General features: G+C 31.3%; 1 protein-coding gene across 1 annotated transcript in view; it reads left to right on the forward strand.

The window, feature by feature from the left end:
* The first annotated feature begins 215 nt into the window (after positions 1-215).
* The window catches only part of LOC110993892 (potassium voltage-gated channel protein Shaw), a 110,905-nt gene continuing 97,695 nt past the window's right edge, over positions 216-13,425 (forward strand). The window contains exon 1 of the mRNA XM_022260295.2: positions 216-335. Coding sequence (XP_022115987.1) covers positions 292-335 — 44 coding nt within the window. The 5' untranslated portion in view covers positions 216-291. The remainder of the gene's footprint in view (positions 336-13,425) is intronic.

Raw genomic sequence — 13,425 nt, forward strand, 5'->3', positions numbered from 1 at the left:
GCTCGGTAAACAAATTTAATTGGCTGGGAATTTGCAGCCAAAAATTCACGCTTGAATATTGCGAATGCACCAATATAAAGAAATTTTCACAAACTTAGTGTTTGTTCAGGGACTAAAAAGGCTTTAAACCAAGGGGTGACTGCAGTGCGTCCACAGGTGGGGGATGGGGGGTTACATCTCGTCCCAGCCTCAGTACCGAATCGGCCGCTGTGGAGAGTGGGCACGCGGTTTCGCTGCAGTATTCGCGAACTATGTGAATGATGTGTTTTTGTTGGTTTTTATGTTTATAAAATGGATGGCGAAAATAGGATTATACTTAACGTTGGTGGTATTAGGTGAGAAATTGTATTATTAAATATATATATATACCACTGTATAATATATACATAATTACATATTGATGAAGCAAATTGTAGTAATCACTTATTTTAAAGTTATGTATTAAGTGAATTGTGGGCAATAATTGTAGTTAGACTTAATTCATTTAATTTTTTTATGGATGTACATAAGAGTAGTTCCTATAACTTGATAGGAGATAGAAAGAGAAGAAAGGAAAAAGTAGAAAAAAATAACTTAGTTTTAGAAACGTAACGTCATTGTACTTTGAAAGTATATTAAGCGTAATTGATATTTTTGAATATTTTCGATTACATTTTTAAAATATGTAAGCGGTTTCAAAATCCCATATTTTTTTGTAAACCAAATTTTAACCCCATGATGATCACAATGCTGATGTGAGTTAACTCTGTCCAGATCTGCCACACACACACACTCAGCTTCCACAATTAATTTCTATGGTCATCACATCCCGTCGCAGAATATTGCGAGTCTGTTTTGCTTAGAACTGCATGTGAGCTCGATACGTTGCTAAGCCTTGATTTATGCTATGAATCAAATATACTCACTTTATATATTATAAATCGATGGTATTTCAAGCAAGTTACACAGGAGTTGTTATGTATACCTGGAAAAGTCGGAAACCCTGGCACTTATTTATATATTATGCATATATTTTACTCAAACGGTTCCCCAAATCAATAAAAAAATAATGTATGTAATCGTAGAGAATACATGTACAAATTATATAATACTTTTATGTACCTATTAGATTGACAAAAGTTTATGAAATAGAACCCCACTGGTTTGTTTATATAAAAATGTTCGTACATAATATTTTATACTTATAATAACTTCATTCTGCTCACTGCTTCCACTACCTTGAATGATTGTAATCAGAGTTGATCTTCAAGTTCCATAGAATCTCAATTACTTTAGATGTCATGTGGAACATGGTGAAATGGTTGCAGCTCCTTACATTTTGTAAAACGAAAAACTTGGCAATTAAAACGAGTGGCCGAGAGTTTATTGGCAGTTCTCTCTTCCGTTCTACGCTCTTGATTTGGGAACTGGTAGTAAATGTAAAACTAGAAGCATTTATGATTTAATTTACCGTATTACTTTATTGACGTTCATAAGTGTACATTTGTTGCCTAAAAAATAAATGATTGTTTTTTTTAAATTTTACACCAAAATTATTTCTACTACCCACGCACTTATAAATTATTACCCACCTATTTACCTACTTTAAATACAGTTGAGTATTAAATTCAGCGTTGAGAGGTGTTTAAACAGATCTCAAAAAACAAACGGATCTGATTGACAGACAAGATGGCGGATGTTTTTGATTAGCTGTTTAATCATTTGATTATTTTCTTATAAATTTTAACTTAAACATATTAAGACAATTATTATATTTATGTTAGAGATTATGAAAAACAATATTTAAAATTTTATATTTGTTAACTAATTTCTTGGCGATAACGTAGAATTAAGAGTTTAGGAGCGGTTTAGCTGACAGATATAAATAACATATTAATTTTGTAGGAAGGACATAACTCTAACGACGCTTTGTCAATTTCAGTCTTAAAATAAAAATTCCATTGCAAGCTTCCATTTTCAAATGGCTATAATTTGCTTGATAGGTTTACTGCATTTTCCGTTGGCTCAGATATATAAATAAGGAAGTATTTCAAGTCGCCTTAGAGTGTCCATGGGCGGTAGTATCACTTAACATTAGGTGAGCCTCCTGCCCGTTTGCCCCCGGCTGTATAAAAAAAATACAAAAGGTGGTTAATGAGTATAAGTTCGCGAGCCCTCTGGCATTGAGAGTGTCCATGGGCGGCGGTATCACTTAACATCAGGTGAGCCTCCTGCCCGTTTGCCCCTTGTTCTATAAAAAAACCCTGCTATATAAATTAATTTGATATTTTATTTATTTATACATTTTTAGTGTATTTATAGTGTATATTCGCGGATGCTTGGCGGGCCCATGCTTCCTGATACAAAGAGTCATGAGTTGTGTCTGCGGGCACACCTGTGCAAATGAAATAAGGATTAATAAACACTGTGTATATGTGTGTGTGTGTGTGTGTGTGGTATATCCTTTCTGTAAAGTACTCATTCGTCTCCATCCCTCAAATAGTTTTTAAGGCACTAAGGTAAAAATAGTAATTCGATAACAACATTCTTTTCTGTTCTGTTCTCTTCTATTATATTTCTCGAAACAGTAAGGCCATTTTTGACCCTTTGGAACTCCGTTGAAGATTAAAATTGGAATCCTGAACTTTCAGTTACCAAGCAAGGATTGTATAAACATGGTATTCAAATTTAAATTCATTGACTTGGCCATCGAATGATAATACAATGTATCTTATATATTACCTACTTAATATATTATTACTTTTTATTTATTTATATATACATTATAAAACAATGTGTATGCCTAAAAATACAAGAAAATATGACATAAAATTAACACACTTACACATACATATAAATTACATTAGAACTTAAGCAATATATCAAAGGAAAAAACTAGAAAGAAATGACCACAAAATAAATAAAAAATAAAATAAAACAAGAAATAATAACTAAAAAAATTTTAATTTCATTTTTTCACATATTTTTTATTTATTTATACATTAATGTCATAAAAAATATGTTTTGCGATTTATAGTGTTTAAGACTTCCCACGATCAACCGAACGAATGATTTAAACAGTTCAAGTATATTGCGAAACCCATACAATCGTGTTGATTAAATCAATTTAATAATAGCAGGAACGTGTGAGGCAAAATTGACTTTCGATTGAACTCTCGTAATACAACAAGTATTACAATATGTAAATAATTGGTTTTGTTTAATAACCTCTGTTAGGCTCATTTATCAGTTATAGAAAAAGCATTGTTGGGAGCCTTTCTCGAACCTAATTCGCTGTTTTGCTGACGATGTTTTTTAGACTTAAGAAATAAATAAATAAATTAGGATAACCTATTCCTATACTAGGAATAGGCCTAGGGGTACTTGTGTTTGATTACTTTTTCTTTAAAGAAAGGCTGTAAACATTTACCATTACAAAGTATCACCGACTGTGTGATACTTTGTTGCCGGAAATCATATTCTTTCCGCAGAAAAATGTCCTTCTAAATGTCCGAAGAAGATCTCTATCTTCTTCGGACATTTATAAGTCGAGCGATCCTGATGGCATCTCCCCAATGCTGCTGCATACGTGCTACTGAGTAGGCTCCGGTACTATCACGCCTTTTCCGACACGTGTACTCGTTTGGAACTATATCAAACTGCTGAAAAATTGCTGCAATACATTCAATTCTAAGAAAGACGATCACATTGATCCGTCCAATTATCCGGTAGTAATAACTTTCTTGTTCTAATGAGGTCTTAAGAACAAAATTATAAAAATCAGTCAATCCGCTTCCGAAGAGTGGTACAAAAACTAATGTTGTAGGTATTTTATATTTTAGCACTTATTATAACTTTTGCTGGCTATTATAATATATTATTTTGGTTTTGGTCTATGTATGAGAAATTCCCAACTCACTAAAATGATTTTGGCCCCTTTTGTCACACATAATTCATATAATAATTTAAATTGTAGGTTTTACGAAGAAATTACTAGAAATTTGTAAACGAAATAACTAACGAAATAAATTTTCAAAACATTATGAAAAACTAGGACTCAAATTCCAACATATTTTAATAAAGATTTTTCCATATTAATTTAGTGAGATCTTTGCGCTTCATGCTTGCTGCTCAGAGATTTTATATTAGGTTCCAATTTACCTTCAGTCTCAAGTCTCATTGTTGTGTTATATTAAGCAGATTTATATTTCAAATCAAGTTATTTATTCTAATTAGACCATCTAAAATGCAAGTTTTGAACGATAAATAAAATTTAGAGATGATTCTAGATTCTTGCCCCTACCAAAAGGTAGTTTCGTGTGAAGAAGAATAGGTAAGAAACTCCACACTTACTCATTTAAAATAGAATTTACGATATTTTGTATTAGTTAAATAGTTATATGTGAAGACAATGTACTCCTAGAATAAAACTACTATATAGGTCTATTATTGTATTGTTTGTATACATGTCCCTCCCATATTTACAAATTACGAAATCGTAGAATATTATATATATAAAAAACGATAAACCAGTATGTGAGATTTTGATCCCTTAACTATCAAATTGCCCCCTTGTGGGGCAAAGGCCACATGTTGAGAACCACTGCACTAGAACATACCTCATCTACATTACTTGTGATGGAATTGACAAAACACATGTAAATTTAGTAAATATTCACTAAATGTTTTATGCCATTGATCTGGAAGCTCTTATCGAGCTTTCTACTTGAGAACACGATGCTTTCAAAATGCGAGGCGAATGTTAATATGGTTTTCAGGCCACCCGTTTTAGTATGGCAATATTTTATAATAATCTCTTTGGCGTGACACCGTTTTTGTCTGTTTGAATTGCTTTACAAAACAGTTTCAGCAATATAACAAAAGTGAAAATTTAGATGGATGTTTGATTTACAAGAAAACTAATAACAACTTAGATTTAGATTGTAAATTATAACATATAAGTTTCGCCAATGAGTCATGTACTTGATGCTAGATTTAAAATAGACATTCATTTGCCTGTTTCATTGGTATCAAAAAAACTAAATTTTTATTAGGTAAATTATTAAAGAACTTTGTACCTGTATTATTTTTTTAAATAACTTATGTACATGGATTTATATACTCTATAATGCATCAACTCCTATAAATACGAACTTTAATTAGCAATAGCTTTATTGGGAAAATAGATAAAGTAGAATAAAAAGAAAATTGGTTGCATGCAAAATTTCTATACATTCAGAAGACCATTATGCTTTGAAGTGTTTTGTAAAAATCGGTAGAAAACTTCAAACCGTTCAGGGAAATTCGTCGGAAAACTCGGAAATTCGTATGCAAATATTATTAACCAACGGCGTTTAATTCAAAAAATCTATAGTATGTTAAAACTTTAACGAATAGAAACATGGATATATATATACCTATTAGCCTAGGCTATATTTTTCCGTCTAGAACATTCCAGATTGGCCGGGCACTAAGATAACGTTTTAGCGCCCGTAAATTGGTCGTTTCCGTCACCTCGACTCTACGAGAATCTAAAACTTCGGGTAATTGGTGGAAATTTTTAGTTGGAATAGAGTTAAGTGTATAAATTTCACTTTGGAAACTTAATATACTAGTGGTTGAATATTTGACCATAATTAATTTATATTTTAAGTTTAAACTATTTTAGGCGATACAAAATTTAAAATTGTAATTGAATGTTAATTGTAAATTTCCACAGGGACCAAACTATTTAAATTTGTTTTGATTTTCTGTTCTATAAATTTTTAATTATTTTAATTATTACTTGGTTGGTTATCAAAATTGAAAATACTTTATCCTTGATTGTATCCTATAAGCCAATAACATATATAAAATACATATGTTAATATTTGTATATTTCTTTACCTTACCTTCTTGCGAGATGCAGGGAATGCATATTTATAGATAATATTGATTCCCTGACCATGCTCCACGCGTGATAGGAGCTACACATTCCAAGTATATTAATTAAAACGTATTTCTTGCAAATTACCTATGTGTATGTGTGTTATGTGATAGGCCAAAACTAGTGCCTTAACCTAGATTAACAAACAAATTATATAAAACATCAGTTAATACATAATCAGTAATCTAAAGAATCTAATCTGAGAAATATAATTATTTATTAATTAATATATTTTAGTAATATTTTAAGGTTATTTTATGTTTTAGATGTGTAAAGAAAATAATATGCAAAGCAATGACTAAGCATAAGAAATTATGACGGCAATAATATATATAATTTAATTACATATACGTAATTGTGGGAATTGTACTCTCAGTACTCGATTGTCAGCAGTAATTTTTTTATTTGTAAGTTAATTATACTCGGAAGTAGTAAGAGTATGGAGTAAATATACTTGAGTAAAGTGGGAGATAAGAAAGCTTATACGTAAGTAAGTAAACACAGTGAGATTGATATTAAATTCCAAATAAATACATAATAACAAAAAATAATTATTTTCAAGTGTCCTTTGTATGTATAATCCCGGTAAAGACGAGAAATAAAATCCAAGGTCAAGTTACTTCACGAAAACATCAAAAACATCGTCCTCTATTCATGACAACGTAAACAATTTGGCAGAACGAGATGAATCTGTGTGAACTTCAGATCAAATAGTCTAACAAAAGAATGTATAGATAGCGACGGAATATAAACTAAATTATGGTATTTGTACAGATTATTTATTTATTTCAAACATACACACATTATCTTTACAGCCTATGCCAATATGACAATGTGGAGAAACATTTAATAAAAATATAATAATGTACATAAAAATTAGACGCATAATTTACACAAAATCGCTACTGTGAATTCACTTAGGTCTTGTACAGTTTGTCTAAGGTCTTATACAGTTTGTGTATTACTTTTAAAGGTTACAGAGTACACTCAAAGACGGTATAAAATTATTGTTTATTTTCTCCCAACAGCTCCATTTAACCGAGTTATAAGATAAAAGTTTTAATGTTATAGTTATGCAAATGTACTTTGTAGAAGCATAAAAGGTGCTTCCTTTAGTGTGCGTACATACAACTGTGTATAGTGCATATATTTTATCAACTACCGACATACGTCCGATACATATTATCACTTTTTGGATCCAGCTAGCCAATGTAATAGCAGGAAAAAATCTAAGAGCCTCAAATTTATGATGATTTAAATAATATATTTAATAAAAAGTTCTGAAACTAAGATAGTGTCCACAAATGGCTTTTTCCATTGAAGTGCGCGTCTGATAATTACGCGGTGAATACGAGAAAACCGGCATATCTTAGACACATATACAAATATATTTATAGTATAGTTGTAAATTTATATAACAGAGATTTCTTGTTAAAGGATTTTTGATACGTTGTTATCGTAACAAATAAGCACTAATCCTTTTATATAGAAAGTCATAAGATGAATGCAACCACATTATGGCGGTGTAAAATTTTAATATACCGTGGTATGATGGTTTAAGTTATAAGATATTTGAGCTGAGTATTAAAGTAGGTACATTAAGTCATTTTTTTATATAAAAGGGGGCAAACGGGCCTGCGGGACGCCCAAAAAGACAGTCGTCGCAGCCCATAGATACCCATTTTTAGTGGGTGCGTTGCCGCCCTTTAAGGGAGGAGTACGCTCGAATTTTGAATTTTTGGAGGCTAAGACTAGCGAGTGGCTTCGCACAGATGGCGATTTTTTTATTAATATTATGGAAAGTCCAAGGATTTTTAGGAGCGAGAGGGAAGGATATTTTACTTAATAATAAGGCATAAAATTTTTGCACTATATAATTACAGTGGTCGTTTCGAATTAAATAGTGTGATGCTACTGCGGGATGTGGGCCGGTCATTGTCTGTCTTTGAATATTTCATAAAAATATATTTCTCTTATTACAGTTCTGACTCACTTCGCCGTTATCTAAGCACTACAAAAAAAAGGGAAATTTGAATTTGCTTAATAGCCCCAAAGAACTTCGATCAGTAACATTTATTTGACATGATTTTTATATCGCTTAAGCTTATAACTTATCAATACTGAGAAAGTTAGTTTTATACCCCAATAAACACTTTAATATAAATACCAACTATACCAACTTTATAATTATATATAATATAAACATATTAAATATAAATAGCCAGAAATAATTCTTTATTCCATAACTGTCACACCAATGTCTACATAGAAAGAAGAGAGTGCAGTAACATCGAAAGCTCTAAAAGATACAGTCATAATATGCCTCGGGTGCCTACTTTTTTGCCCACTTGGCCTTTAATACCCTTTAGGTTCGCTTCAGATTTGCGTCGGAGTAAAAGCTGTTACAGTAGGATTCTGTCCCCCAATCGGTAGAGACTGTTACAATTTAAATAATGTTTTACTGAATTTTATAGTGTAGTCTTTTCTCTGTGTTTATTTGTATATCTATATTCTATACTACAATTAACCACTGAAACAAAGGGTAGGAAACCAACCAAGGAGTTCAGGCACCTCACATACGAATATCACAGACTACATACACTACTTATCAACAGCTTGACGTATTCGGTATTAGGCTGATCAATTTAAAAATAGTATTGTTAAGTGCCTATCTAAATCTTAAATTGGAAGTGTAAAATTTTATTTTTTATATTTATGTTTATTTACAAAATGGTGATTGATATATTTTATAAAATATAGCATAATATTGTTGTGGTGAACTGTAGTATATAACTATAATTAAAAAAAATACTTAATAAAAAAACAATGTGGCACTCGGGGACTGCATAGTATATTTTAATTGAACACATTCAATGTCAGACGGCTCGCGAGTGCGTTGCCGGCCTTCTAAGAATTGGTACGTTCTTTTGTTGAATATACCATATGTCACACCTAAAGTTAGGTGAGAGATTCTTACCGCTGTTTCTTAAAACATGGCAACCTACTTATCTAATTATATAATTATCTGATTCTTAAAAGGCCGGCAACGCACTCGCGAACCCTTTGGCATTGAGAGTGTCCATGGGCGGCGGTATCACTTAACATCAGATGAGCCTCCTGCCCGTTTGCCCCCTGTTCTATAAAAAAAAATGTAACCAAACATTTTGCATATAGAGAAAATCTGATCAAGGCTCTGACGCAATGGCTGTGGTAGTGCCACTGATTTATTATAGTTTACTTTATTCCTAGAGAATTTTCACGTAAGATTGAGTCCCTTTTAAGATCGTGAATATTTCAGTAACCGTGAAATATGTGTAGTTTTAGTCATATTTTAAGAGCACTTTGCGTCGGCATTTTCTTTATGACTAAGCTTCGTATACACCTAAAGGGTTGTCAATTCAAATTCTGTAGTACACACTTATAGTCAGTAAAATAAGCTTCATAAGATTTGCTTATACTATATTTTTATCTCTTTATTTTACAAAATAATATAGTATATCACAAAATGTTACATTAGAAAATCGCTGTGGTTTGTATTAATGTAACCATAGCAGTCTTGTTTAGGAGCGCGACAAATGCAAGTAAAAGTAGTTTTTTAGTTTACAGTTTAGAGTTTATGTTGGTTATATACAACTGTATATATAACTGTTTCGTGATTTGTTTCTTATAGGCAAGTAAGTAAGGCACACATGCCCGGTTTGCTTACCGCAGAATTTCTTCTGGTTTCTTCTCTCCAGGAATGAGAATGACGCTACTAGGCCAACACTGCTTATTAATTGTAATTGCTATTATATATTATTATACTCATTTTTGTATTCTTGGTTTACTTTGCTAGTCGTGCCACATATGATACGACATTGCTTTTTATTTTTTTACTTTATTAGACATAGACATAACTTTTATTATTAACAAAACAGAAACACAGAAGCACACAAAATAACAATAATCAAAGAAAAAAAGAATAAAAAAATTAGAGATAATTTTTTTTTTAAATGAACAAGTTACGTTTTCTGTATGTAATGCGTGTGTGCTGTGGTTGTAATTGGCCCTGGAGACGCAGAGCAGACGATAAACTCTTCTACAAAGCTAATACTAGCAAAAGATAAAGGATATATTACAATCCTTTCCAATAAATTAACTATTAAACAAAAAAGGGGAGGGAATCTGAGGGAAGCTTTTAAAAGAAATATTTTATTCTGTAAATATCCATTACTGAATACATAAAATACACATACATATGTATAAATAACATTCAACCTCTTTAGTTGTCTGTGCGACGTAAGTTTTGATCCCACTTAAATTGCTGACCCATTTGTCCATTTACTTATTAAAAAGTGCACAAAGCTTTTATAAAAATGTTAGCGATAAATGCCTCGTGTATAAACGACCTTATCGCTTACAAAGTGTTATCTCAGGGTTAATATTTTTCGGAGTGCTCCCATTCTCATTTGCTCACCTTTTCAGCGACATAAAGGACGTACTTTTGTAGTTGTAGCTTTTTATACGATTAAGTTCCGGAATTCAATTTCCAGTGCGTTTTGTATTTGATTTTTGTAGAAGTTTTTTTTTCTGTTACATCATATTCGATTCATAACGACATTAACGATTTCCAATATAAGAAATTTCTTTGCTTTTTTCAACACTTTTTTATTGATATACTTAACACTAATACAATATAAAACTTATAATATGAGATATAATTATTTTATATAAAAAACAGTAAAATAAACAAAACACAAACACATGAAACCTAAACATGTTTATAAATAAATAATGTAGTTCTTGTGAATTCAGCCGTGTGCTTTTATAATATACAGGTACATAAGACACGCCTAAATAAACAACATGTATAATATAAATTTACTTACTAACTCCGCTGGCTTCTTGACTCAAAAAATCTTGGTAGCTTAGCAGTAACATTATAATATAAGGTTCAGCGACTAAGTTTGCTGGGGCACCAAGGGCACCAGCGTTTGGGCCATAATGGGTGAAGGAGGCTTTTCTCAGTCGGACTAGGTCCCGCTGGATCAACAGAGTGGAGGACGACTTCAGCTGAAGGCAAGCAATTACTGGGTTGCACAGAACAGGGAGCATTGGAAAATTCTCATTTCGGATAAATTTATTTACAGAGCTAAATGTTAAGTGCTTTACAATATTCTGAGCCAGCGATGTCTTCTATAGCAATATAAGGATCGTCTGGAAGGAACGGTGTTTATTTTATGTGTTGTGATATCATTTGTTTTGTAAATTAAGTCTGTATTGTCTACTTTTATGTGTTGCGATATCATTTGTTGTGTAAATTAAGTTACGTTAATAATTTATTATAATTCATTTACGCGATAAGTTAAACAATTTTAATAGGTTATAAGTTTAATAAAAAGGGAATTTAATGAACTATTCTGCGAATATATGTATGTATAAATAAAATAAAAAAGCCTTTTTATTTCCTACAAATATAACTTTTTACATTGGTCCATCTTCAAGCGCTTACTTATCTAATTAAAATTAATACCATCTTATTTTTATTTATTTTCTATATTATTTACCTATAACTATTTTATTTATTGTTATTAATATATTACTTATATAATATTTGCTACTATATATATCATATTTACTAATGGATAATATTTACTATTACATTATTTTATTGTATTATTAGCATTATGTATGTATATTATGAAAAAAAAAACACAATGTGGCACTCGGGGTTTAAGTCTATGCGATAGCTTTAAAAAACACTTACCGGGAAGATAGTATTTTCTACTTAGCATACATACATTAGCGTTTAGAATGCCTAGGTCATTTGAAATTTAGTTTTTGTTAGTCCAGCTAGAAACTGTTTCACTTATTCTGTGGACCTGTTATTATGCAAATTTACCGATTGCGCTTTAGTCTAATAGCAGGTTACAGCTATTTGTATTCATACATTCATCTTGCAAATTCATCTTCCGTTCAGTTCCACTTGTTGCTGACTTATGAAAATATTTACAATTCCTTTTTGATTTAACGCCTACTATCGCAATACCAAATGCGATTTTCTGCAAAGAAGGTATTTTGTACACGAGGGCTACCTACTCTTATCTGCTAACTTATAAATAAAAAATACTGACACAAAAGTACACTGTCAGCGTACAAATATTGTCATATATCGAACTGTCCTTTTATTTGTCAAAGGCGATACGTCACGTTTCCAAAATATGATTCGATCTTTCAGACTGGTTCAGAAAGTTAATTCGGTAAAGTGCAGTTCAGTGGTAACTTTAAATAAAATTGTACATTACATTTTATATAATACATCAGGCATAGTTTAATTTGATTGAATCGACGGAAATGGTATCAGTGTAATGCATAACAAATCAACATCAGCACATGATTGATAGAATATTTCAAGCACTTATTAATGCTTACTGATATGTGGCGTATTACCAATTAAACAGTTAAATTTGTATGATAAAATTGAACGCGTAATGTTTTAGTTTGATCATGTAGGACACGTTTAACTTACCTACTGCTATTTAAAAAGAATTAAGAAACAATTCATTTTTTTTTTGTAAATATAGAACCTACATAATATCATATATCATAATCAAGAACCCGCCAAAACTCATCGCACAAGATGGCGTCGAACAACGACATTCCAACGCAAAAAAAAAGATTGAGATTAGATTTAGTCAAGATTTTACGTGCTTATAATCATTGATCTTAAACTACACATGTAACATTTCAATGAAAAACAATCTCCGACAAAATTAAACTCCAAGACTAAGGATTAGACAGACTAATGTTATTTTATTCCATATAGTTTTTGAAGCTATTTTTTAAATCTCAATAACACTTTATTTTTATGACTTACGTTTAACTTATAAAAACGACCTGACCCAATCAAAAAGTTGGTTGCCACGGCTTCTTGCTGAATTTACCGAATTGCCATTTAAAATACAGAAGTTTCAAAGTTTGTAAAAATTTATCGTGTTCCAGTTACGATGATTATATAAAGATGTTTATGACTTCGTAACAGGAACTGTCAACTGTCAATCTTATCCTTGATTATGTTACAGAGATGTTAATGTAATGTAAACTAGTTGACTGACATAGTCAACTAGTTTAAACTACGAATACTTATACAAATTTTAACGTCTTATTTTTGAAAGTTAACTATGTCTTCATTATACTAATTTTATGTCAATACAGTTTCGTATAGGATTTTTTCATTAATATTTTTATAAGTTATTTAAATTATAAACGTTTTTTGCATAACAATCTGATCGATAAGATAAATAAGTAGTGCTGAAACCTTTATGTATATATATACCTCAGATTTCTGTATCTGTTTCAGGATCATTTGTTGATCATTCAATGTAATCACGGCATCGTAGGATCAGTAGGAGATCAGCCATCTGCACCTCACATAAGCCGTCGACTTTCGTCGGTTTCCTCACGATGTTTTCCTTCTCCGTTCGAGAGAATCTTAAATGCGCACATCAAAAAACGCCTATTGGTGCACAGCCGGGGATCGA

Source organism: Pieris rapae, chromosome 21, assembly GCF_905147795.1.
Source record: "Pieris rapae chromosome 21, ilPieRapa1.1, whole genome shotgun sequence".
Lineage (NCBI taxonomy): Eukaryota > Metazoa > Arthropoda > Insecta > Lepidoptera > Pieridae > Pieris > Pieris rapae.